Source organism: Salvelinus fontinalis, chromosome 3, assembly GCF_029448725.1.
Source record: "Salvelinus fontinalis isolate EN_2023a chromosome 3, ASM2944872v1, whole genome shotgun sequence".
NCBI lineage: Eukaryota > Metazoa > Chordata > Actinopteri > Salmoniformes > Salmonidae > Salvelinus > Salvelinus fontinalis.
In genome coordinates this window covers 68,501,710-68,526,709 of record NC_074667.1, presented here as the reverse complement: position 1 = coordinate 68,526,709, position 25,000 = coordinate 68,501,710, and the positions used below count along the sequence as shown (strand labels likewise).

Genomic DNA, 25,000 nt, shown 5'->3' with positions numbered 1-25,000 from the left:
GCAGCACAGAGCCAGGTACTAATCCACAGATCACCATGGATACCTAATACCCAGCAGCACAGAGCCAGGTACTAATCCACAGATCACCATGGATACCTAATACCCAGCAGCACAGAGCCAGGTACTAATCCACAGATCACCATGGATACCTAACACCCAGCAGCACAGAGCCAGGTACTAATCCACAGATCACCATGGATACCTAATACCCAGCAGCACAGAGCCAGGTACCTATCCACAGATCACCATGGATACCTAATACCCAGCAGCACAGAGCCAGGTACTAATCCACAGATCACCATGGATACCTAATACCCAGCAGCACAGAGCCAGGTACTAATCCACAGATCACCATGGATACCTAATACCCAGCAGCACAGAGCCAGGTACTAATCCACAGATCACCATGGATACCTAATACCCAGCAGCACAGAGCCAGGTACTAATCCACAGATCACCATGGATACCTAATACCCAGCAGCACAGAGCCAGGTACCTATCCACAGATCACCATGGATACCTAATACCCAGCAGCACAGAGCCAGGTACTAATCCACAGATCACCATGGATACCTAATACCCAGCAGCACAGAGCCAGGTACTAATCCACAGATCACCATGGATACCTAATACCCAGCAGCACAGAGCCAGGTACTAATCCACAGATCACCATGGATACCTAATACCCAGCAGCACAGAGCCAGGTACTAATCCACAGATCACCATGGATACCTAATACCCAGCAGCACAGAGCCAGGTACTAATCCACAGATCACCATGGATACCTAATACCCAGCAGCACAGAGCCAGGTACTAATCCACAGATCACCATGGATACCTAATACCCAGCAGCACAGAGCCAGGTACTAATTCACAGATCACCATGGATACCTAATACCCAGCAGCACAGAGCCAGGTACTAATCCACAGATCACCATGGATACCTAATACCCAGCAGCACAGAGCCAGGTACTAATCCACAGATAGTACCCTCCAAACTCGTACCGCTATAGTACCCTCAAACTCGTACCCCTATAGTACCCTCCAAACTCATCATTAAGCTCGGGACTCTGGGTCTCAAACCCCGCCCTGTGCAACTGGGTCCTGGACTTTCTGACTGGCCGCCCCCAGGTGGTGAGGGTAGGAAACAACATCTCCACCCCACTGATCCTCAACACTGGGGCCCGACAAGGGTGCGTTCTCAGCCCTCTCCTGTACTCCCTGTTCACCCACGACTTTGTGGCCATGCATGCCTCCAACTCATTCATCAAGTTTGCAGACGACACTACAGTGGTAGGCTTGATTACCATCAATGACGAGACGGCCTACAGGGAGGAGGTGAGGGCCCTCGGAGTGTGGTGTCAGGAAAATAACCTCACACTCAACGTCAACAAAACAAAGGAGATGATCGTGGACTTCAGGAAACAGCAGAGGGAGCACCCCCCTATCCACAGGAGGCTGAAGAAATTTGGCTTGTCACCGAAAACACTCAAACTTTTATAGATGCACAATCGAGAGCATCCTGTCGGGCTCTATCACCGCCTGGTACGGCAACTGCTCCGCCCACAACCGTAAGGCTCTCCAGAGGGTGGTGAGGTCTGCACAACGCATCACCGGGGGCAAACTACCTGCCCTCCAGGACACCTACACCACCCGATGTCACAGGAAGGCCAAAAAGATCATCAAGGTCTACAACCACCCGAGCCACTGCCTGTTCACCCCACTATCATCCAGAAGGCGAGGTCAGTACAGGTGTATCAAAGCAGGGACCGAGAGACTGAAAAACAGCTTCTATCTCAAGGCCATCAGACTGTTAAACAGCCATCACTAACATAGAGAGGCTGCTGCCAACATACAGACTCAAATCTCTGGCCACTTTAATACATTTAATAAATTGATTTAATAAAGATTTTACTATTCACTTTAAATAATGTAATAAATGTATCACTAGTCACTTTAAATAACGGCACTTTAATAATGTTTACATATACTACATTACCCATCTCATATGTATATACTGTACTCTATATCATCTGCTGCATCTTGCCATCTGTATGTAAGACATGTATCACTAGCCACTTTAAACTATGCCACTTTATGTTAATATACCCTACATTACTCATCTCATATGTATATACTGTACTCTATACCATCTACTGCATCTTGCCTATGCCGTTCTGTACCATCACTCATTCATATATCTTTATGTACATATTCTTTATCCCTTTACACTTGTGTGTGTATAAGGTAGTAGTTGTGGAATTGTTAGGTTAGATTACTCGTTGGTTATTACCGCATTGTCGGAAACTAGAAGCACAAGCATTTCGCTCGCATTAACATCTGCTAACCGTGTGTATGTGACCAATAAAATGTGATTTGATTTGAAATAGCCACCACAGAGGAAATATGCTCCTAGAACATAATGTAATGGTCTAAACCAGTCCTAAGGGGGACGCATTTCAACGAGGTCCGAAAGACAGCGCTGAAAACTGTTTATATTTCCTCGCCGTAAAACAATTTTCATCCTCTATCCATCGTTTTTAGAATGTCTAACTTTCATTTGGGTTATTATTAGTGAGCTGAAAACAATCAATATACTGTATGATTGTAGGTCCTCACTTTAAAGTATATTGAAATGTTTTACTCAAACCACCTGTGGGCCGGATCGGCCCCCTTTGACAACCCTGATCTAAATACCCACCACGGAGCCAATATCCACTTGTGTTCTGACCAAGAAAAACTCTGGCCTCTGCCTCTCCTCTAAAGCATCTCCTCGAGCTAGGGTTCCTAATCCTAATACCCAGATAGAAGACAAGGCTTTGATACCAAGTTACACAATCAGAGAGAGAGAGAAAGAGAGCAAGAGAGAGAGAGAGAGAGGGAGAGGCAGAGAGCGAGAGAGAGATAGAGAGAGAGAGATAGAGAGAACAAGAGTGAGAGGGAGAGAGATAGAGAGAGAGAGAGAGAGAGAGAGAGAGAGCGAGAGGGAGGGAGAGAGAGAGAGAGAGAGAGAGAGAGAGGGAGTGGGAGAGAGGGAGAGAGAGAGAGCAAGAGAGAGTGTGAGAGAGAGAGAGATCAAGATAACTAACTAATCATCTTATAGTAGAGTTAAAACAATAAATTATTCAACCAATAAATAAATCAGATGAAACACATGTATCTATGTAACCCTACTGACAGTATATCAACATGTATCTATGTAACCCTACTGACAGTATATCAACATGTATCTATGTAACCCTACTGACAGTATATCAACATGTTATAACCCTACTGACAGTATATCAACATGTATCTATATAACCCTACTGACAGTATCAGTCAAAAGTTTGGACACACCTACTCATTTGTGGGTTTTTCTTTATTTTTTATTATTTTCTACATTGTAGAATATTAGTGAAGACATCAAAACTATGAAATAACACATGGAATCATGTTGTCACGGCCTGACCTTAGATATCTCTGTTTTTCTATATATTTTGGTTAGGTCAGGGTGTGACTAGGGTGGGTGACTAGGGTACATACCCTTAATGCATACCCTTAATGCATACCCTTAATGCATACCTTGAATGCATACCCTTCATGCATACCCTTAATACATGCCCTTAATGCATACCCTTAATGCATACCCTTAATGCATACCCTTCATGCATACCCTTAATACCCTTAATGCATACCCTGCATACATACCCTTAATACATACCCTTAATACATACCCTTAATGCATACCCTTAATGCATACCCTGCATACATACCCTTAATGCATACCCTTAATGCTTAACAATTTCACTTGTGGAAAACGAGTAAGGATAATGAAACATTAACAACTGCCAGTTCCTAAATTAGTCTTTCTTCTATTCTGACTTAATCAGTATTCAAGTTCCCCTTCATTTCCATAGTAAACACATTAGACTGTGTGACGGGGGAACCACACGGGCTTAATGAGCCGAAACAGAGCAAGACTTTGCCATTTCTGTTGTGATGGCATTTTTCCAAAGACAAAAGCCTTAGAAATGCACTCATCCACAAAACAAATGCAACCAGATTGGCATAATCATCACACCATTTTAATGTGTTGATTTCTCTATGGCGAGAAAGAGTTTACCACTAGTAGTCTATTGCTGTTGGGAGAAACTGTGTTTGTTTCCTATTCCATTATGTCTAATGGTGGAGGGATATCAGGACGTGGCTGAGTCTAATGGCGGAGGGATATCAGGACGTGACTGAGTCTAATGGTGGAGGGATATCAGGACGTGACTGAGTCTAATGGTGGAGGGATATCAGGACGTGGCTGAGTCTAATGGTGGAGGGATATCAGGACGTGGCTGAGTCTAATGGCGGAGGGATATCAGGACGTGACTGAGTCTAATGGAGGAGGGATATCAGGACGTGGCTGAGTCTAATGGTGGAGGGATATCAGGACGTGGCTGAGTCTAATGGCGGAGGGATATCAGGACGTGACTGAGTCTAATGGTGGAGGGATATCAGGACGTGACTGAGTCTAATGGTGGAGAGATATCAGGACGTGACTGAGTCTAATGGCGGAGGGATATCAGGACGTGACTGAGTCTAATGGTGGAGGGATATCAGGACGTGGCTGAGTCTAATGGTGGAGGGATATCAGGACGTGACTGAGTCTAATGGAGGAGGGATATCAGGACGTGACTGAGTCTAATGGAGGAGGGATATCAGGACGTGACTGAGTCTAATGGAGGAGGGATATCAGGACGTGACTGAGTCTAATGGTGGAGGGATATCAGGACGTGTCTGAGTCTAATGGTGGAGAGATATCAGGACGTGACTGAGTCTAATGGAGGAGGGATATCAGGACGTGGCTGAGTCTAATGGCGGAGGGATATCAGGACGTGACTGAGTCTAATGGTGGAGGGATATCAGGACGTGTCTGAGTCTAATGGTGGAGGGATATCAGGACGTGACTGAGTCTAATGGAGGAGGGATATCAGGACCTGACTGAGTCTAATGGTGGAGGGATATCAGGACGTGACTGAGTCTAATGGTGGAGGGATATCAGGACGTGACTGAGTCTAATGGAGGAGGGATATCAGGACGTGGCTGAGTCTAATGGTGGAGGGATATCAGGACGTGACTGAGTCTAATGGCGGAGGGATATCAGGACGTGACTGAGTCTAATGGTGGAGGGATATCAGGACGTGACTGAGTCTAATGGAGGAGGGATATCAGGACGTGACTGAGTCTAATGGTGGAGGGATATCAGGACGTGACTGAGTCTAATGGTGGAGGGATATCAGGACGTGACTGAGTCTAATGGTGGAGGGATATCAGGACGTGACTGAGTCTAATGGAGGAGGGATATCAGGACGTGGCTGAGTCTAATGGTGGAGGGATATCAGGACGTGACTGAGTCTAATGGCGGAGGGATATCAGGACGTGACTGAGTCTAATGGTGGAGGGATATCAGGACGTGACTGAGTCTAATGGAGGAGGGATATCAGGACGTGTCTGAGTCTAATGGCGGAGGGATATCAGGACGTGACTGAGTCTAATGGCGGAGGGATATCAGGACGTGACTGAGTCTAATGGTGGAGGGATATCAGGACGTGACTGAGTCTAATGGTGGAGGGATATCAGGACGTGAATCAGTTCACATACAATCATATAATTGCATACTGTACAGCTGTGTGTGTGTGTGTGTGTGTGTGTGTGTGTGTGTGTGTGTGTGTGTGTGTGTGTGTGTGTGTGTGTGTGTGTGTGTGTGTGTGTGTGTGTGTGTGTCACTCACGTGTAGACTTTGAGTACAAAGTCCTTCTCCTCCTTAAGCTCTGAGATGGTCTGCAGTACATCACTCATGGCCAGCACAGCACAGCCGTACGGTCTTCTGTACTGGACGTGAGGAGGACCCTTCTTAGAGTCATTCAGCAGCATCCGACCTGCACACACACACACACACACACACACACACACACACACACACACACACAATAAGACCAATGTAATATTTTAGTACGTACAGTATATAGTACATACCAAGTCATGATATTTAAGCAATAAGGCCCGAGGAGGTGGGGTATACGGCCAATATACCACGGCTAAGGGCTGTTCTTAAGCACGACACAACGTGGAGTACCTGGATACAGTCCTTAACCGTGGTATATTGGCCATATATCACAAACCCACAAGGTGCCTTATTGCTATTATAAACTGGTTACCAATGTAATTAGAGCAGTAAAAATATATGTTTTGTCATAACAATGGTATACGGTCTGATATATGTCTGTCAGCCAATCAGCATTCAGGGCTTCGAACTACCCAGTTTATAATTACATTTGAGTCATTTAGCAGACGCTCTTATCCGGGGACACTTACAGTAGTGAGTCGTTTAGCAGACTCTCTTATCCGGGGACACTTACAGCAGTGAGTCATTTAGCAGACTCTCTGATCCAGAGCCACTTACAGTAGAGAGTCATTTAGCAGACCCTCTTATCCAGAGAGACTTACAGTAGTGAGTCATTTAACAGACTCTCTTATCCAGAGACACTTACAGCAGTGAGTAATTTAACAGACTCTCTTATCCAGAGACACTTACAGCAGTGAGTCATTTAGCAGACTCTCTTATCCAGAGACACTTACAGTAGTGAGTCATCTAGCAGACTCTATGATCTAGAGCCACTTACAGCAGTGAGTCATACTGGTTCCTCGTGGGAATCGAATCCACAACCTTGGTGTTGAAAGCACCATGCTCTACCCAACTGAGCCACACGGGCAGAACAGTACTGTAAATAAATACATGCTAATGACTCAGCTGCCTAATCACACCACAGCTTAGTCTGTCTGTCTGTCTGTCTGTCTGTCTGTCTGTCTGTCTGTCTGTCTGTCTGTCTGTCTGTCTGTCTGTAGTCACACCACAGCTTAGTCTGTCTGTCTGTCTGTCTGTCTGTCTGTCTGTCTGTCTGTCTGTCTGTCTGTCTGTCTGTCTGTCTGTCTGTCTGTAGTCACATCAGTTAATTTGTGTGCCTGTCATATCCTAAACGTCACCTCAGGTGCTTGGTTCTGTACTTCTGGATCTGAGCAGACAGCTAGGGTAGGGAAATAACATTGAGCAGACAGCTAGAGGAAGAGTTGTATACTGTACGATACTGGAGCAGTTTTACATATAGAACCCTCTGTGGAAAGGATTCTACATGGAACTCAAAATGATTCTACTTGGAACCAAAAGGGGTTCTACCTGGAACCAACAACTGTTCTTCAAAGGGTTCTCCTATGGGGACAGCTGAGTGTACAGTTAGAAACTGGAGTAGGGATCCAGAGGGAGAGAATCACTCAGATATATATAAGGCCTGGTGTGCTCAACTGGTGTGCTCATGCTTTGTTTGAAGGCTGTCATCTGGGCTCAAAGGTGGACTGTTCTGCACATTCAGAGCCAGCCAAGGAAAGATAACACATAAGTTACATGAGGCCACTTAGGACATTGCTGGCCTTGCAGGAGGAGAGGGGCATCCCTCCTAAGCCTATTTCTTGAAATGAAACAGACGCAGCATACTGTTTTACCCTCACTGAGACCAAATTAAATTCTAGACATCATGTCTTACCAGTTCTGATGACTTGGGAAACAATATACAGGTCCCGCTTCATGTCCTTATTGCTTAGATCCTGCAGAGTAAACAGTTAAATACATGAGTTAGTTGTGTAAGGGGTGATAAAGGCCAGAGTAAACAGTTAAATACATTATTTAGTTGTGTAAGGGGTGATAAAGGCCAGAGTAAACAGTTAAATACATTAGTTAGTTGTGTAAGGGGTGATAAAGGCCAGAGTAAACATTTAAATACATTAGTTAGTTGTGTAAGGGGTGATAAAGGCCAGAGTAAACAGTTAAATACATTAGTTAGTTGTGTAAGGGGTAATAAAGGCCAGAGTAAACAGATAAATACATTATTTAGTTGTGTAAGGGGTGATAAAGGCCAGAGTAAACAGTTAAATACATTATTTAGTTGTGTAAGGGGTGATAAAGGCCAGAGTAAACAGTTAAATACATTAGTTAGTTGTGTAAGGGGTGATAAAGGCCAGAGTAAACAGTTAAATACATTAGTTAGTTGTGTAAGGGGTGATAAAGGCCAGAGTAAACAGTTAAATACATTAGTTAGTCATGTAAGGGACGATAAAGCCAATATCCATTATGGAAACTATTGTTTGATGATCACGTAAATGTTGATTGCGATGCAATTGGGGTGGAGTGGGATGGGTGTCTGGTGAGCTCACCGTGAAGAGAGCACACAGTCGGTCAACCTTTTCTGGATTTTTGGGACCTCCATTCTTGTTCAGTCTGACCATAAACTTCTCACTGAAAAAATAAAGAAAAAACTACTGTTGCTGCATTTCCAAGCAATTTCTGCGATGGGATGTCATGTCCCACTATTTAGAATCCAAATCAAATCATCAAATCAAGTTTATTTTATATAGCCCTTCGTACATCAGCTAATATCTCAAAGTGCTGTACAGAAACCCAGCCTAAAACCCCAAACAGCAAGCAATGCAGGTGTAGAAGCACGGCGGAAGAAACCTAGAGAGGAACCAGGCTATGAGGGGTGGCCAGTCCTCTTCTGGCTGTGCCGGGTGGAGATTGTAACAGAACATGGCCAAGATGTTCAAATGTTCATAAATGACCAGCATGGTCAAATAATAATCAGGAGTAAATGTCAGTTGGCTTTTCATAGCCGATCATCCCCCACTAAACACTTTGGATTCGAACAGTCATTGGCCAGAAATAAATAAAAAACAAGCAGTGTAATACAAAATAAATTTTCTAAACCAAACCATTATCGCATCGCATCGATAGAGACCATCTAAGGATAGCAGCATATTACATGACATATTAAAGGGGCAAACTGTAACAATAACAAAGGGCCACCCACCCACTGATTTGGTAAACATCTATGGGATAGGTCTGGAGAAATGTAACGACTCTCAAAAACTCATGGACTGACCATACATGATATCAAAATGATAGTCTTAACTAGGGATGTGGAAAAATGTAAACATTTTCTTAACATTTTAAATTGCCTTTTTAAAAACCGTTTTAACAATAAGAAAAAACAGAAGATGAAGTGAATTCACAATTCAGATAATGATCCTGTTAATTACCACTAGGGGGCAGTGCTGTTCAATCTACCTCAGTCCTGGCTACCAGGTTCTCTGCTGTGGGCTTCTCCTCCATGTTCCCAGTTGTCATGACATGGGACTTCATGTCCCACTTCTCCTCAATGTGATGGCTGGTAGCAGTGACGTATGACAGCGTGTTCATAGACGTCCAACAATCTGTTGTTAACGCCACATATTTTGTTTGAGAGCTTCCGCTTCGTACTTGCAGAGAAAACATTGTACGATTTCTCCATCATGGCCGTCACGGTTTTTCAACATGGCATCTTGTAGTCTGGTTCTAGATATGCCATTAAGATATTGAAGGAGACATCCTCTACCATCTGACAATGGCTGCATATCAACTGCAATCATTTCTGCAATCGGAGCTGTGATTTTCTCACTCCATCACATCACAGCTCTGATTATAGAAATTATTGCAGTTAATATGCATCCGTTGTCAATGGTATAGGAAGCTTAGGCCCCCAGTCTCCGGTCTGGAGCATGAAATCACTAACTCTCATGGTCGGCTAGTGGTAGCAACCTAGTTGTGCCAAAAGCTCTGGTCTGCCCTTGAAATCCTATGTAAATTACGATTGCCAGAACAGCCCCAAATATTTTTTTTATACTGTCATTTTGGGCTCTAAAATCTGTTTAAGTTTCAAGTTTTTTACAGTGAAGTACAGTGAAATGCCTTATTTACAAACTCAAAAACTCAACAATGCAATAATCAATAACAACATAGTAAAATGTAGAAAAAACTGGACAAATAAGAAGAAATGATGATCAAGTTCGATCCCCACATTGAATTTTTACGTTCGCAAAAAAATTTGAGATTTGTAATTAAATAGTGAACCATTCTGACTACTACATTTGTTTGTCACACAGGACCACCTGCTGACACGGACCAATCACAGGCCAGCAGGCTACGAGGAAGCTCCCTGTTGACTCTCAGGCAGGATGAAAACGACAACATTGATTCTTTGCTAGTTGAGGCCACTTTCACCATGATCCTAAGCGATTTGTTGGTGCCATTCAGCCCCATTCAGCAATCTTCAAATTCACATAGTTCTGACTTCGTTACCATCTACTGGTTTCAATGTCTATGAGAGGAAGTGGGCTTCAACACCACAATGCCATATTTACACACACAATACAAGATGTCGATAAATCGTGACGGCCCGGATGGAGAAATCCGGGCTCTGCAAGTAGAAAGCGGGAGCTCTCAAATGCCATACGTAACAACATATTGTTGGACGTCTATGAACACGCTGTCATACGTCACTGCTACCAGCCATCACATTGGGGAGAAGTGGAACATGAAGTCCCATGTCATGACAACTGGGAACATGGAGGAGAAGCCCACAGCAGAGAACCTCAAACAGCATTAACTACCATGGTTGCTGAGTGGGTGGGGGACAGCAGTAAGGTGAGCGCTGTCTGGTAGCCAGGACTGAGGTAGATTGAACTGCACTGCCCCCTAGTGGTCATTAACATGATCATAATCTGAATTGTGAATTCATATCATTTTCTGTATTTTTTTTCTTATTGTTTAAACATTTAAACGATAAAGAACATGTTTATATTTGACGCATCCCTAGCACACATACATATACACACGCGCACACACACAAACCGAAACACATACATGTGCACACACACACAGACAGAAAGACACACACACACACACGCCAACACTGTATGCAACTGCTTGACTCAGAGGGGGATATGATAATGTCAGAGTATGATGCCGTCAGAGGGGGGTATGATGCTGTCAGAGTATGATGCTGTCAGGGGGGTATGATGCTGTCAGAGTATGATGCCGTCAGAGGGGGGTATGATGCTGTCAGAGTATGATGCCGTCAGAGGGGGGTATGATGCCGTCAGAGGGGGGTATGATGCTGTCAGAGTATGATGCTTTCAGAGGGGGGTATGATGCTGTCAGAGTATGATGCCGTCAGAGGGGGGTATGATGCTGTCAGAGTATGATGCTGTCAGAGGGGCATAAGATGCCGTCAGAGGGGGGTATGATGCTGTCAGGGGGGTATGATGCTGTCAGAGTATGATGCCGTCAGAGGGGGGTATGATGCTGTCAGAGTATGATGCTGTCAGAGGGGCATAAGATGCTGTCAGAGGGGGGGTATGATGCTGTCAGAGTATGATGCCGTCAGAGGGGGATATGATGCTGTCAGAGTATGATGCTGTCAGAGGGGGATATGATGCTGTCAGAGGGGGATATGATGCTGTCAGAGGGGGATATGATGCTGTCAGAGGGGGATATGATGCTGTCAGAGTATGATGCTGTCAGAGGGGGTTATGATGCTGTCAGAGTGGGAGGTGGGGTAGGGGCCTGGGGGGTGGGGTAGGGGCCTGGAGGGTGGGGTAGGGGCCTGGGGGGTGGGGTAGGGGCCTGAGGGGTGAGGTAGGGGCCTGAGGGGTGGGGTAGGGGCCTGGGGGGTGGGGTAGGGGCCTGAGGTAGGGGCCTGAGGGGTGGGGTAGGGGCCTGAGGGGTGGGGTAGGGGGTGGGGTAGGGGCCTGAGGGGTGGGGTAGGGGCCTGAGGGGTGGGGTAGGGGCCTGAGGAAGAGTAGCTGCTGCCTTGGCAGGAACTAATGGGGATCCATAACAAACCCCAGGAAGAGTAGCTGCTGCCTTCGCAGGAACTAATGGGGATCCATAATAAATACAAATACAAATGTTGGGTCCACTAAGGACAAACCATCATCAGAATATAAATATATTGGGTCCAGAAAGGACAAACCATCATCATAATATAAATATATTGGGTCCAGAAAGGCCAAACCATCAGCGGTGAATCAGTTCCTCTCACAGAGAAAATATGAAATCGTATATTTGCAGGAAAGAGGACTCAGTTTCAAACGACTATATTTTAAGTGGAATGATATTGTGAATATTGGAATAGAGCCTACGGTAACTGTACCCGACCGAGCGAAGGTGGAAAAAGAGCCAGCCAATCAGCGCCCTGGGGGAATAGAACATAGCGTAACGTCCCCTAGATAGCAGGTACTCATTAAAACCCCCTTTCTACCCAGTCATCTCCACATGATCATTTCTACTTCCTTGTTCGATACAAATGTTTGATGGGCCATTGTTCTGAAGTACGTCAGCTTCCTTTTGTGTCGAATGATTGGTACTCTAAGTGCAAGTACCAGCCATAAATGCTAATAACACACTTATGGTTTGAACTAGCCCTCTGAGGTAGCTACTAGCTAGCAGGGGTTTAGCCAGGATAATACATATACATAGTTTCAAGTCCTCTAAGGTAGCTGGCTGGTGCTTTGTCAAGCTGAGGTATGGATATCCTAACAGACACATGGAGAATCTCTCATCCCAGGGGAGATGAGCTGTAGGTAACATGATACAGAGTCCCAGGTGCCAACTGAACTGTAACTCGGTAAAATCTTTGATATTTTTTGCATGTCGTGTTTATATTTTTTAATAGAATTATAATTGAATACAATTTATAATTATTTCTTATGGTTGTTACATTGTCCAGAAGGAATGCATTTGGTTGGATGATTTAAACCATGTGTATCCTGTTCATACGACTAATACAACTTGAAACCCATGGCCAGGTTGTGAGTGGGAGGGCCTGAGATGGCGGTGAAACGACGGATATTTGACAAGGAAAGATATACTAAAGCCCACATTTATTTAAATATGCCTCCTTGGTAACGAAGTCTCCTTGGTAACGAAGTCTCCTTGGTAACTACTGCAGCTCCTTTTGTCTCCAGGCGCATCTCCTCTAGTGTCCCTAGTTTCTACTGTGTTACCATAAAACAGATCCCCCTACAACAGAAACTTCTACTGGGTTCTGTGACGATGAGATGCAGCATGTCAATATTTTCAGTCGGATGATTTAGTGTGATCTTCTCAGTGACAGAATCCCTTTTAAAACATACCCCTCAGAACAGAGGCTGCCACACACACACGCACACGCACACACACACACACACACACACACACACACACACACACACACACACACACACACACACACACACACACACACACACACACACACACACACACACACACACACACACACACACACACACACATGTATTTGCCTCTTGTAACCTGAGCTCAATGTCAGACCCACTAGCTAGGAGATGATAATACCAGACAACAGGTTATCAAGGTCAAACCAGCTGGACAGATTTCCTCTGCCTGACCGCTGTGTGTGTGTGTGTGTGTGTGTGTGTGTGTGTGTGTGTGTGTGTGTGTGTGTGTGTGTGTGTGTGTGTGTGTGTGTGTGTGTGTGTGTGTGTGTGTGTGTGTGTGTGTGTGTGTGTGTGTGTGTGTGTGTGTGTGTGTGTTTGCGATATGCAGCAGTTCCTGCTGCTCGTCTGAATGTGGGGAGAAAGAAGAGCAGAGCCTGAGGAAGCCTGAGGAAGGAGGGAGCCTGAAGAAGGAGGGCGATGAGACCCTTTCCTCCTGTCTCCTCTCTGTCTCTCTCTCTCTCTCTCTCTCTCTGTCTCCTCTCTGTCTCCTCCGTGTCTCCTCTCTGTCTCCTCTCTGTCTCCCCCTGTCTCCTCTCTGTCTCCCCCTGTCTCCTGTCTGTCTCCTCTCTGTCTCCCCGTCTCCCCCTGTCTCCCCGTCTCCTCTCTGTCTCCCCCTGTCTCCTCTCTGTCTCCCCCCAGAGAAGGAAGTGCTCAGTAGAGCTGCACTATCCAGCTGTGTGACACATGCCATGTTACACACACACACACACACACACACACACACACACACACACACACACACACACACACACACACACACACACACACACACACACACACACACACACACACACACACACACACACACACACACACACACACACACAACCTACTCTACATCAGTGTCATTACACACATTAGCTATTCATAGTGTTTTATGATAATTAAAACAACCGTACATTATTTATCAACCTCATTAACAAAGCTATTGATAAATCATTAGTGCCTTACCGTACGGATGGTTCAACATCATGGACTAACTGTCAGGTAAATGTATAATCAATTACATTCTTAGCGAATGCTAAGTACTTAACTGTCGGTAATATAAACCTAAAAAAATATAAACCGTGTGAAATTGACAGGGACCGTCAGACTCAGATCTGGGGCAAGTGTTTTTCTAGTCTGAATACGTGTTATAGGATCAGAGACAGATTACATGGTATAGGATCAGAGACAGAGTACATGTTATAGGATCAGAGACAGAGTACATGTTATAGGATCAGAGACAGAATACATGTTATAGGATCAGAGACAGAGTACATGCTATAGGATCAGTGACAGAGTACATGTTATAGGATCAGTGACAGAGTACATGTTATAGGATCACAGACAGAGTACATGTTATAGGATCAGAGACAGAGTACATGTTATAGGATCAGAGACAGAGTACATGTTATAGGATCACAGACAGAGTACATGTTATAGGATCAGAGACAGAGTACATGTTATAGGATCAGAGACAGAATACATGTTATAGGATCAGAGACAGAGTACATGTTATAGGATCACAGACAGAGTACATGTTATAGGATCAGAGACAGAGTACATGTTATAGGATCACAGACAGAGTACATGTTATAGGATCAGAGACAGAGTACATGTTATAGGATCAGAGAGAGAGTACATGTTATAGGATCAGAGACAGAGTACATGTTATAGGATCAGAGACAGAGTACATGCTATAAGATCAGAGACAGAGTACATGTTATAGGATCAGAGACAGAGTACATGTTATAGGATCAGAGAGAGAGTACATGTTATAGGATCAGAGACAGAGTACATGTTATAGGATCAGTGACAGAGTACATGTTATAGGATCAGAGACAGAGTACATGTTATAGGATCAGAGACAGAGTACATGTTGTAGGATCAGAGACAGAGTACATGTTATAGGATCAGAGACAGAGTACATGTTGTAGGATCAGTGACAGAGTACATGTTATAGGATCAGAGACAGAGTACATGTTATAGGATCAGTGACAGAGTACATGTTATAGGATCAGAGACAGAGTACATGTTATAGGATCAGAGACAGAGTACATGGTGTCGGATCAGAGACAGAGTACGTGTTATAGGATCAGAGACAGAGTACATGTTATAGGATCAGTGACAGAGTACGTGTTATAGGATCAGAGACAGAGTACGTGTTATAGGATCAGAGACAGAGCACATGTTATAGGATCAGAGACAGAGTACGTGTTATAGGATCAGAGACAGAGCACATGTTATAGGATCAGAGACAGAGTTCCCTGACCTGACCGTATTACCACTCCATCCATCTGCTTGCCCTCCTTTAGGTCATACGGTATCGTGACTAGGTTAGTGGAGCTCCCCGAGCGGCACAGCTGTCTAGAGCACTGCATCTCAGTGCTACAGGCGTCACTATGGACACCCTGGTTCAAATCCAGGCTGTATCACAACCGGCCGTGATTGGGGAGTCCCATAGGGCTGTGCACAATTGGCCGGTGTAGGCAGTCACTGTAAATATGAATTTGTTCTTAACTGACTTGCCTAGTTTAAATAAAGGTTAAATAAATAAAGGTTAAAAATAAGCTGTCCCGGTGATCCGTGAACAGACCCCCTCCATTAACATATTAGCACACTACTGTAGAAACTGGAGGAAGCCCCCCACCTGATATGCTTGCTGTGTTAGCCCGCAGAGCTAAAGCTAAAGCTAAAGGTAGTTTATCAAACCAGCTACGTCACACACCTAGAAAACACTAGAATGCCTGATGTGATTCCCCTCCCTGAGGTCGCAGAGAGAGAAGGAGATGTCTCTGTGTATCTTCTCCCATGTTAAACAGACCCAAACCATTAGCATTGGGCCTCCCGGGTGGCGCAGTGGTCTAGGGCACTGCATCGCAGAGCTAGCTGCGCCACCAGAGTCTCTGGGTTCGCGCCCAGGCTGGGCTGGGTTCGCGCCCAGGCTCTGTCGCAGCCGGCCGCAACCGGGAGGTCTGTGGGGCGACGCACAATTGGCATAGCATCGTCCGGGTTAGGGAGGGTTTGGCCGGTAGGGATATCCTTGTCTCAGTATGGAAAAAATTTAATATAATGTATGCACTCTACTGTAAGTCGCTCTGGATAAGAGCATCTGCTAAATGACTAAAATGTAAAAAATGTAAATGTAATTATAGTAGCCTGTCTTTACCTGATCTGTTTCCCCTCCCTGAGGTCGTAGAGAGAGAAGAATATGTCTGTGTCTTCTCCCAAGGTGTTGTAGGTGAAGCTCTTTAGACTGATGAACAGGTGGTGAGGGACAGGGATACGACAGGGCTCTACACCGTGACCCCGACGCACACTGTCACCCTGTTGGGGATGAGACACGCAGCCCTGGAGGTTAGGTCTACTGTCGGCCATGCTGGGGTCGTTATCATCATGAGTAGGGTTAACTGAGAGTCGGTATAATATCATGAGACGTGATAATAATCCACTTCATATCTGATGAACAATAAACGTTGGTTTATTAAACAACAGTTCCACATTGTGATGGTAATCGTCATGCAGTACTGACAGTGTGTGATAGAAAGCAACTGCTGAGAGAAATGTTGTACCTGGGTTGTGCTTTGCTGGACACTGTGCCTGCTGGACAGATGCTGCAGCAATGAGAGAGATAGAGAGAGATAGAGGCAGAGAGAGAGAGAGAGAAAGAGAGAGAGAGAGAGGAGAGAGAGAGAGAGAGAGAGAGAGAGAGAGAGAGAGAGAGAGAGAGAGAGAGGGAGAGGCAGAGAGAGAGAGAGGCAGAGAGAGAGAGGCAGAGAGAGAGAGAGAGAGAGAGACAGAGAGAGGGAGAGAGAGATAGAAAGAGAGAGAGAGAAAGAGAGAGAGAGAGAGACAGAGGCAGAGAGAGGGAGAGGCAGAGAGAGAGAGAGGCAGAAAGAGAGAGAGAGAGAGACAGAGAGAGAGAGGCAGAGAGAGAGAGAGGCAGAGAGAGAGAGGCAGAGAGAGAGACAGAGAGAGAGAGAGAGAGAGAGGCAGAGAGAGGGAGAGGCAGAGAGAGAGAGAGGCAGAAAGAGAGAGAGACAGAGAGAGAGAGGCAGAGAGAGAGAGAGAGAGAGAGAGAGAGAGAGAGAGAGAGACGGAGACGGAGACAGAGAGAGACAGAGAGAGACAGAGAGAGATAGAGACAGAGAGAGACAGAGAGAGAGGCAGAGAGAGAGAGAGAGAGAGAGAGAGAGAGAGAGAGAGAGAGAGAGACATCCTCAGTTAGTAATGTGTCTAGTTTCAGCAGAACTAAGCTGTGGTTGGCTGTCATGGCTGTCTGTGGAGAACAGTGGAGCATTGTGGGTATGAGGCAGTACAAGACTTTAAACCAACAGTTCATAGTAGTGTGTTGAACAATGTCAGTATGGTATAAACCCAGGGGACAAGTAATGTATTATCTGTCAAAAATGTATCCTGTCTTCATAGAGCCAGACTGATATAAAGAGAGTCAAAGAGTTCAATGTGTTTTGTCTGGCTGTCTCTCTGAGAGTGTTGAGAAAAGATCCGGAAGGAACTGCATCTGCCAAACAACTCCTTGCCTGCCGTGTTCCCCCCTACCCTTCCTCCCTCTACCTCCCTCCCTACCCTTCCTCCCTCTACCTCCCTCCCTACCCTCTCTACCCTCTACCATTAGGGGAGAGATCCAGGTTGAGAAGCTTCACACCCAACACCTCTGACCTCAACCCTCTCTGTCAGACCTGCCACTCTGCCATCTACCTCTACCCTCTCTGTAGGACCTACCACTTTGCCATCTACCCTCTCTGTCAGACCTACCACTCTGCCATCTACCCTCTCTGTCAGACCTACCACTCTGCCATCTACCTCTACCCTCTCTGTCAGACCTGCCACTCTGCCCACTGCCATCTACCCTCTCTGTCAGACCTGCCACTCTGCCACTCTGCCATCTACCCTCTCTGTAGGACCTACCACTCTGCCATCTACCCTCTCTGTAGGACCTACCACTCTGCCATCTACCCTCTCTGTAGGACCTACCACTCTGCCATCTACCCTCTCTGTAGGACCTACCACTCTGCCATCTACCTCTCTGTAGGACCTACCACTCTGCCATCTACCCTCTCTGTCAGACCTACCACTCTGCCATCTACATCTACCCTCTCTGTCAGACCTACCACTCTGCCATCTACCCTCTCTGTAGGACCTGCCACTCTGCCATCTACATCTACCCTCTCTGTAGGACCTACCACTCTGTAATCTACCCTCTCTGTCGGACCTACCACTCTGCCATCTACCCTCTCTGTAGGACCTACCACTCTGCCATCTGCCCTCTCTGTAGGACCTACCACTCTGAACTCTACCCTCTCTGTAGGACCTACCACTCTGAACTCTACCCTCTCTGTAGGACCTGCCACTCTGCCATCTACCCTCTCTGTAGGACCTACCACTCTGCCATCTACATCTACCCTCTCTGTCAGACCTGCCACTCTGCCATCTACCCTCTCTGTAGGACCTACCACTCTGCCATCTACCCTCTCTGTAGGACCTACCACTCTGCCATCTACCCTCTCTGTCAGACCTGCCACTCTGCCATCTACATCTACCCTCTCTGTCAGACCTGCCACTCTGCCATCTACCCTCTCTGTAGGACCTACCACTCTGCCATCTACCCTCTCTGTAGGACCTACCACTCTGCCATCTACATCTACCCTCTCTGTCAGACCTGCCACTATGCCATCTACCCTCTCTGTAGGACCTACCACTCTGCCATCTACCTCTACCCTCTCTGTCAGACCTGCCACTATGCCATCTACCCTCTCTGTCGGACCTACCACTCTGCCATCTACCCTCTCTGTCAGACCTACCACTCTGCCATCTACCTCTACCCTCTCTGTCAGACCTACCACTCTGCCATCTACCCTCTCTGTCGGACCTACCACTCTGCCATCTACCCTCTCTGTCAGACCTACCACTCTGCCATCTACCTCTACCCTCTCTGTCAGACCTGCCACTCTGCCATCTACCCTCTCTGTCAGACCTGCCACTCTGCCATCTACATCTACCCTCTCTGTAGGACCTACCACTCTGCCATCTACCCTCTCTGTAGGACCTACCACTCTGCCATCTACCCTCTCTGTAGGACCTACCACTCTGCCATCTACCTCTACCCTCTCTGTCAGACCTACCACTCTGCCATCTACATCTACCCTCTCTGTCAGACCTACCACTCTGCCATCTACATCTACCCTCTCTGTAGGACCTACCACTCTGCCATCTACATCTACCCTCTCTGTAGGACCTACCACTCTGCCATCTACATCTACCCTCTCTGTCAGACCTACCACTCTGCCATCTACATCTACCCTCTCTGTAGGACCTACCACTCTGCCATCTACATCTACCCTCTCTGTCAGACCTACCACTCTGCCATCTACATCTACCCTCTCTGTCAGACCTGCCACTATGCCATCTACCCTCTCTGTAGGACCTGCCACTCTGCCATCTACCCTCTCTGTAGGACCTACCACTCTGCCATCTACCCTCTCTGTCAGACCTACCACTCTGCCATCTACATCTACCCTCTCTGTCAGACCTACCACTCTGCCATCTACATCTACCCTCTCTGTCAGACCTGCCACTCTGCCCACTGCCATCTACCCTCTCTGTCAGACCTGCCACTCTGCCCACTGCCATCTACCCTCTCTGTCAGACCTGCCACTCTGCCACTCTGCCATCTACCCTCTCTGTAGGACCTACCACTCTGCCATCTACCCTCTCTGTAGGACCTACCACTCTGCCATCTACCTCTACCCTCTCTGTCAGACCTGCCACTATGCCATCTACCCTCTCTGTAGGACCTACCACTCTGCCATCTACCCTCTCTGTAGGACCTGCCACTCTGCCATCTACATCTACCCTCTCTGTAGGACCTACCACTCTGCCATCTACCTCTACCCTCTCTGTCAGACCTGCCACTCTGCCATCTACCCTCTCTGTAGGACCTACCACTCTGCCATCTACCCTCTCTGTCAGACCTACCACTCTGCCATCTACCCTCTCTGTAGGACCTACCACTTTGCCATCTACCTCTACCCTCTCTGTAGGACCTACCACTCTGCCATCTACCCTCTCTGTCAGACCTGCCACTCTGCCATCTACATCTACCCTCTCTGTCAGACCTGCCACTCTGCCCACTGCCATCTACCCTCTCTGTAGGACCTACCACTCTGCCATCTGCCCTCTCTGTAGGACCTACCACTCTGCCATCTACCCTCTCTGTAGGACCTACCACTCTGCCATCTACCCTCTCTGTCAGACCTGCCACTCTGCCACTCTGCCATCTGCCCTCTCTGTAGGACCTGCCACTCTGCCATCTACCCTCTCTGTAGGACCTACCACTCTGCCATCTACCCTCTCTGTAGGACCTACCACTCTGCCATCTACCCTCTCTGTAGGACCTGCCACTCTGCCATCTACCCTCTCTGTCAGACCTACCACTCTGCCATCTACCCTCTCTGTAGGACCTACCACTCTGCCATCTACCCTCTCTGTAGGACCTACCACTCTGCCATCTACCTCTACCCTCTCTGTCAGACCTACCACTCTGCCATCTACCCTCTCTGTAGGACCTACCACTCTGCCATCTACATCTACCCTCTCTGTCAGACCTACCACTCTGCCATCTACCCTCTCTGTAGGACCTACCACTCTGCCATCTACCCTCTCTGTAGGACCTACCACTCTGCCATCTACCCTCTCTGTAGGACCTGCCACTCTGCCATCTACCCTCTCTGTAGGACCTACCACTCTGCCATCTACCCTCTCTGTCAGACCTACCACTCTGCCATCTACCCTCTCTGTCAGACCTGCCACTCTGCCATCTACCTCTACCCTGTCTTGGAGAGATCCAAGGTGACTGCCCATTAACACACCAAGCACAGAGCCAGGGTCAGGGCCACGCCAGACACTCTCATCAGACACCTATTCACCAATCCCTATTCCCCATTACTATTCCCCATTCCTATTCCCCATTGCTATTCACCATTCCTATTCACCATTCCCTATTCCCCATTGCTATTCACCATTCCCTATTCCCCATTCCCTATTCACCATTCCTATTCCCCATTCCTATTCACCATTCCTATTCACCATTCCCTATTCCCCATTGCTATTCACCATTCCCTATTCCCCATTCCCTATTCACCATTCCCTATTCCCCATTCCTATTCCCCATTCCTATTCCCCATTCCTATTCCCCATTCCTATTCACCATTCCCTATTCCCCATTCATATTCACCATTCCTATTCACCATTGCTATTCCCCATTGCTATTCCCCATTCCCTATTCCCCATTGCTATTCACCATTCCCTATTCACCATTCCCTATTCCACATTGCTATTCACCATTCCCTATTCCCCTATTCCTATTCCCCATTCATATTCCCCATTCCTATTCACCATTCCCTATTCCCCATTCTCTATTCCCCATTCAGCATTCCCTATTCCTATTTACCATTCCCTATTCCCCATTCCTATTCCCCATTCAGCATTCCCTATTCCTATTTACGATTCCCTATTCCCTATTCCCCATTCATATTCCCCATTCCCTATTCCCCATTCCTATTCACCATTCCCTATTCCCCATTCAGCATTCCCTATTCCTATTTACCATTCCCTATTCCCTATTCCCCATTCCCTATTCCCCATTGCTATTCACCATTCCCTATTCCCCATTGCTATTCACCATTCCCTATTCCACATTGCTATTTACCATTCCCTATTCCCCATTCCTATTCCCCAATCAGCATTCCATATTCCTATTTACGATTCCCTATTCCCCATTCATATTCCCCATTCCCTATTCCCCATTCATATTCACCATTCCCTATTCCCCATTCAGCATTCCCTATTCCTATTTACGATTCCCTATTCCCTATTCCCCATTCATATTCCCCATTCCCTATTCCCCATTCCTATTCACCATTCCCTATTCCCCATTCAGCATTCCCTATTCCTATTTACCATTCCCCATTCCCTATTCCCCATTCCCTATTCACCATTCCCTATTCCCCATTGCTATTCACCATTCCCTATTCCACATTGCTATTCACCATTCCCTATTCCCCATTCCTATTCACCATTCCCTATTCCCCATTCCTATTCACCATTCCCTATTCCCCATTCAGCATTCCCTATTCCTATTTACCATTCCCTATTCCCCATTCCTATTCCCCATTCAGCATTCCCTATTCCTATTTACGATTCCCTATTCCCTATTCCCCATTCATATTCCCCATTTCCTATTCCCCATTCCTATTCACCATTCCCTATTCCCCATTCAGCATTCCCTATTCCTATTTACCATTCCCTATTCCCTATTCCCCATTCCCTATTCCCCATTGCTATTCACCATTCCCTATTCCCCATTGCTATTCACCATTCCCTATTCCCCATTGCTATTTACCATTCCCTATTCCCAATTCCTTTTCCCCAATCAGCATTCCATATTCCTATTTACGATTCCCTATTCCCCATTCATATTCCCCATTCCCTATTCCCCATTCATATTCACCATTCCCCATTCAGCATTCCCTATTCCTATTTACGATTCCCTATTCCCTATTCCCCATTCATATTCCCCATTCCTATTCACCATTCCCTATTCCCCATTCAGCATTCCCTATTCCTATTTACCATTCCCCATTCCCTATTCCCCATTGCTTTTCACCATTCCCTATTCCCCATTGCTATTCACCATTCCCTATTCCCCATTGCTTTTTACCATTCCCTATTCCCCATTCCTATTCCCCATTCAGCATTCCATATTCCTATTTACGATTCCCTATTCCCCATTCATATTCCCCATTCCCTATTCACCATTCATATTCACCATTCCCTATTCCCCATTCAGCATTCCCTATTCCTATTTACCATTCCCTATTCCCCATCGCTATTTACCATTCCCCATTCCTATTTACCATTCCCTATTCCCTATTCCCCATTCCTATTCCCCATTCCCTATTCCCCATTCCTATTCCCCATTCCTATTCCCTATTCCCCATTCCCCATTCCTATTCCCAATATGTTGTTTGTGCTCCAGCTGGCTTAATGATTGACATGTTGAAACAAAGAAGCAATCATCTCTTTGCTTATTTTTGTTGCTGTGATGAAAACAAGTGGTCATTTATCAAAGCAAGATCTCTGACACCACCACTAGGCTTACGATACCTGCTCTAGATTAGTTGTTGTTATGGCTGCATTGAATTTAGATTCATGTGCAAATCATCATCATTTGAACCCTAAATATCACAATTCTAAGCACAGCCAGGTTTCTGCATATTCCATACACCGACAACAGACATGACTCGTGTTTGACCATACACACCCCCCTCCCTCCAATGTCCTGGATAAAGTCCCCATCTGGCTTTCACACCATCATGGCTACCTAATCATCCCTAGCTTCCAATTGGCTCATTCATTCCCCCTCCTCTCCCCTTGTAACAATTCCCCAGGTGGTTGTGTTCTCAGTTAACTTACCTGGTAAAATAAGATACATAAACACTCAGTCTGTCCAGCGGTACCTAGCATTCTGTATAACATTTACATGTTGGGAATTTAGCAGACGCTCTTATCCTGAGCAAAACTTAGTTTGTGAATTCAACTAAGTTAGTAGGAAAAAATAACCACATATTACAGTTCAGTGGTAACGTTACGCCTAGCATTTTGTATACGTCTCTACAGTGTTCAGTGGTACCTAGCATTTTGTATACGTCTCTACAGTGGTCAGTGGTACCTACCATTTTGTATAAGTCTGAGACGCTGATCTGTTCTGCATCCACCATCTCAAACTCCTTCCTGGGTACGAGATCCAGGCCTAGGTGTCTGTTGAGTAGAGAGAGAGAGAGCGAGCGAGAGCGAGCGAGAGCGAGCGAGAGCGAGAGAGAGCGAGAGAGAGCGAGAGAGAGCGAGAGAGAGCGAGAGAGAGCGAGAGAGAGAGAGAGAGAGAGAGAGAGAGAGAGAGAGAGAGAGAGAGACATGAAGGTCAGTCAATCGCTATGATGAAACTGTCTCTCATGAGGACCGCCACAGGAAAGGAAGACACAGAGTTACCTCTGCTGCAGAGGATACGTTCATTAGAGTTACCAGCCTCAGAATGGAAAGGAAGACCCAGAGTTACCTCTGCTGCAGAGGATACGTTCATTAGAGTTAACTGCACCTCAGATTACAGCCCAAATAAATGCTTCATAGAGTTCAAGTAACAAACACATCTCAACATCAACTGTTCAGAGGAGACTGCGTGAATCAGGCCTTCATGGTTGAATTGCTGCAAAGAAACCCCTACTAAAGGACACCAATAATAAGAAGAGACTTGCTTGGGCCAATAAACACGGGCAATGGAGATTAGACTGGTCGAAATCTGTCCTTTGGTCTGATGAGTCCAAATGTGTGTCTTTGTGAGACACAAAGTAGGTGAACGGATGATCTCCGCATGTGTGGTTCCCACCGTGAAGCATGGAGGAGGAGGTGTGATGGTGTGGGGGAGCTTAGCTCGTGACACTGTCAGTGATTTATTTATAACTCAAGGCACACTTAACCAGCATGGCTACCACAGCATTCTGCAACAATACACCATCCCATCTGGTTTGCGCTTAGTGGGACTATAATTTGCTTTTCAACAGGACAATGACCCGACACACCTCCAGGCTGTGTAAGGGCTATTTGACCAAGAAGGAGCGTGATGGAGTGCTGCATCAGATGACCTGGCCTCCAGAATCACCCGACCTCAACTCAATTGAAATGGTTTGGGATGAGTTGGACCACAGAGTAAAGGAAAAGCAGCCAACAAGTGCTCAGCATACGTGGGAACTCCTTCAAGACTGTTGGAGAAGCATTCCAGGTGAAGCTGGTTTGAGAGAATGCAAGATTG

The 25,000-nt window shown here is 46.3% G+C and overlaps 1 protein-coding gene across 8 annotated transcripts in view; it reads right to left on the bottom strand.

The window, feature by feature from the left end:
• The window catches only part of LOC129851369 (dedicator of cytokinesis protein 3-like), a 368,511-nt gene that overhangs the window by 113,696 nt on the left and 229,815 nt on the right, over positions 1–25,000 (bottom strand). For all 8 annotated transcript variants that reach the window (XM_055917869.1, XM_055917864.1, XM_055917866.1 and 5 more), the window contains exons 7-12: positions 23,871–23,955; positions 16,689–16,730; positions 16,286–16,443; positions 8,236–8,317; positions 7,569–7,629; positions 5,762–5,909 (exon numbers count right to left, since the gene is read on the bottom strand). In XM_055917869.1, coding sequence (XP_055773844.1) covers positions 5,762–5,909; positions 7,569–7,629; positions 8,236–8,317; positions 16,286–16,443; positions 16,689–16,730; positions 23,871–23,955 — 576 coding nt within the window. The remainder of the gene's footprint in view (positions 1–5,761; positions 5,910–7,568; positions 7,630–8,235; positions 8,318–16,285; positions 16,444–16,688; positions 16,731–23,870; positions 23,956–25,000) is intronic.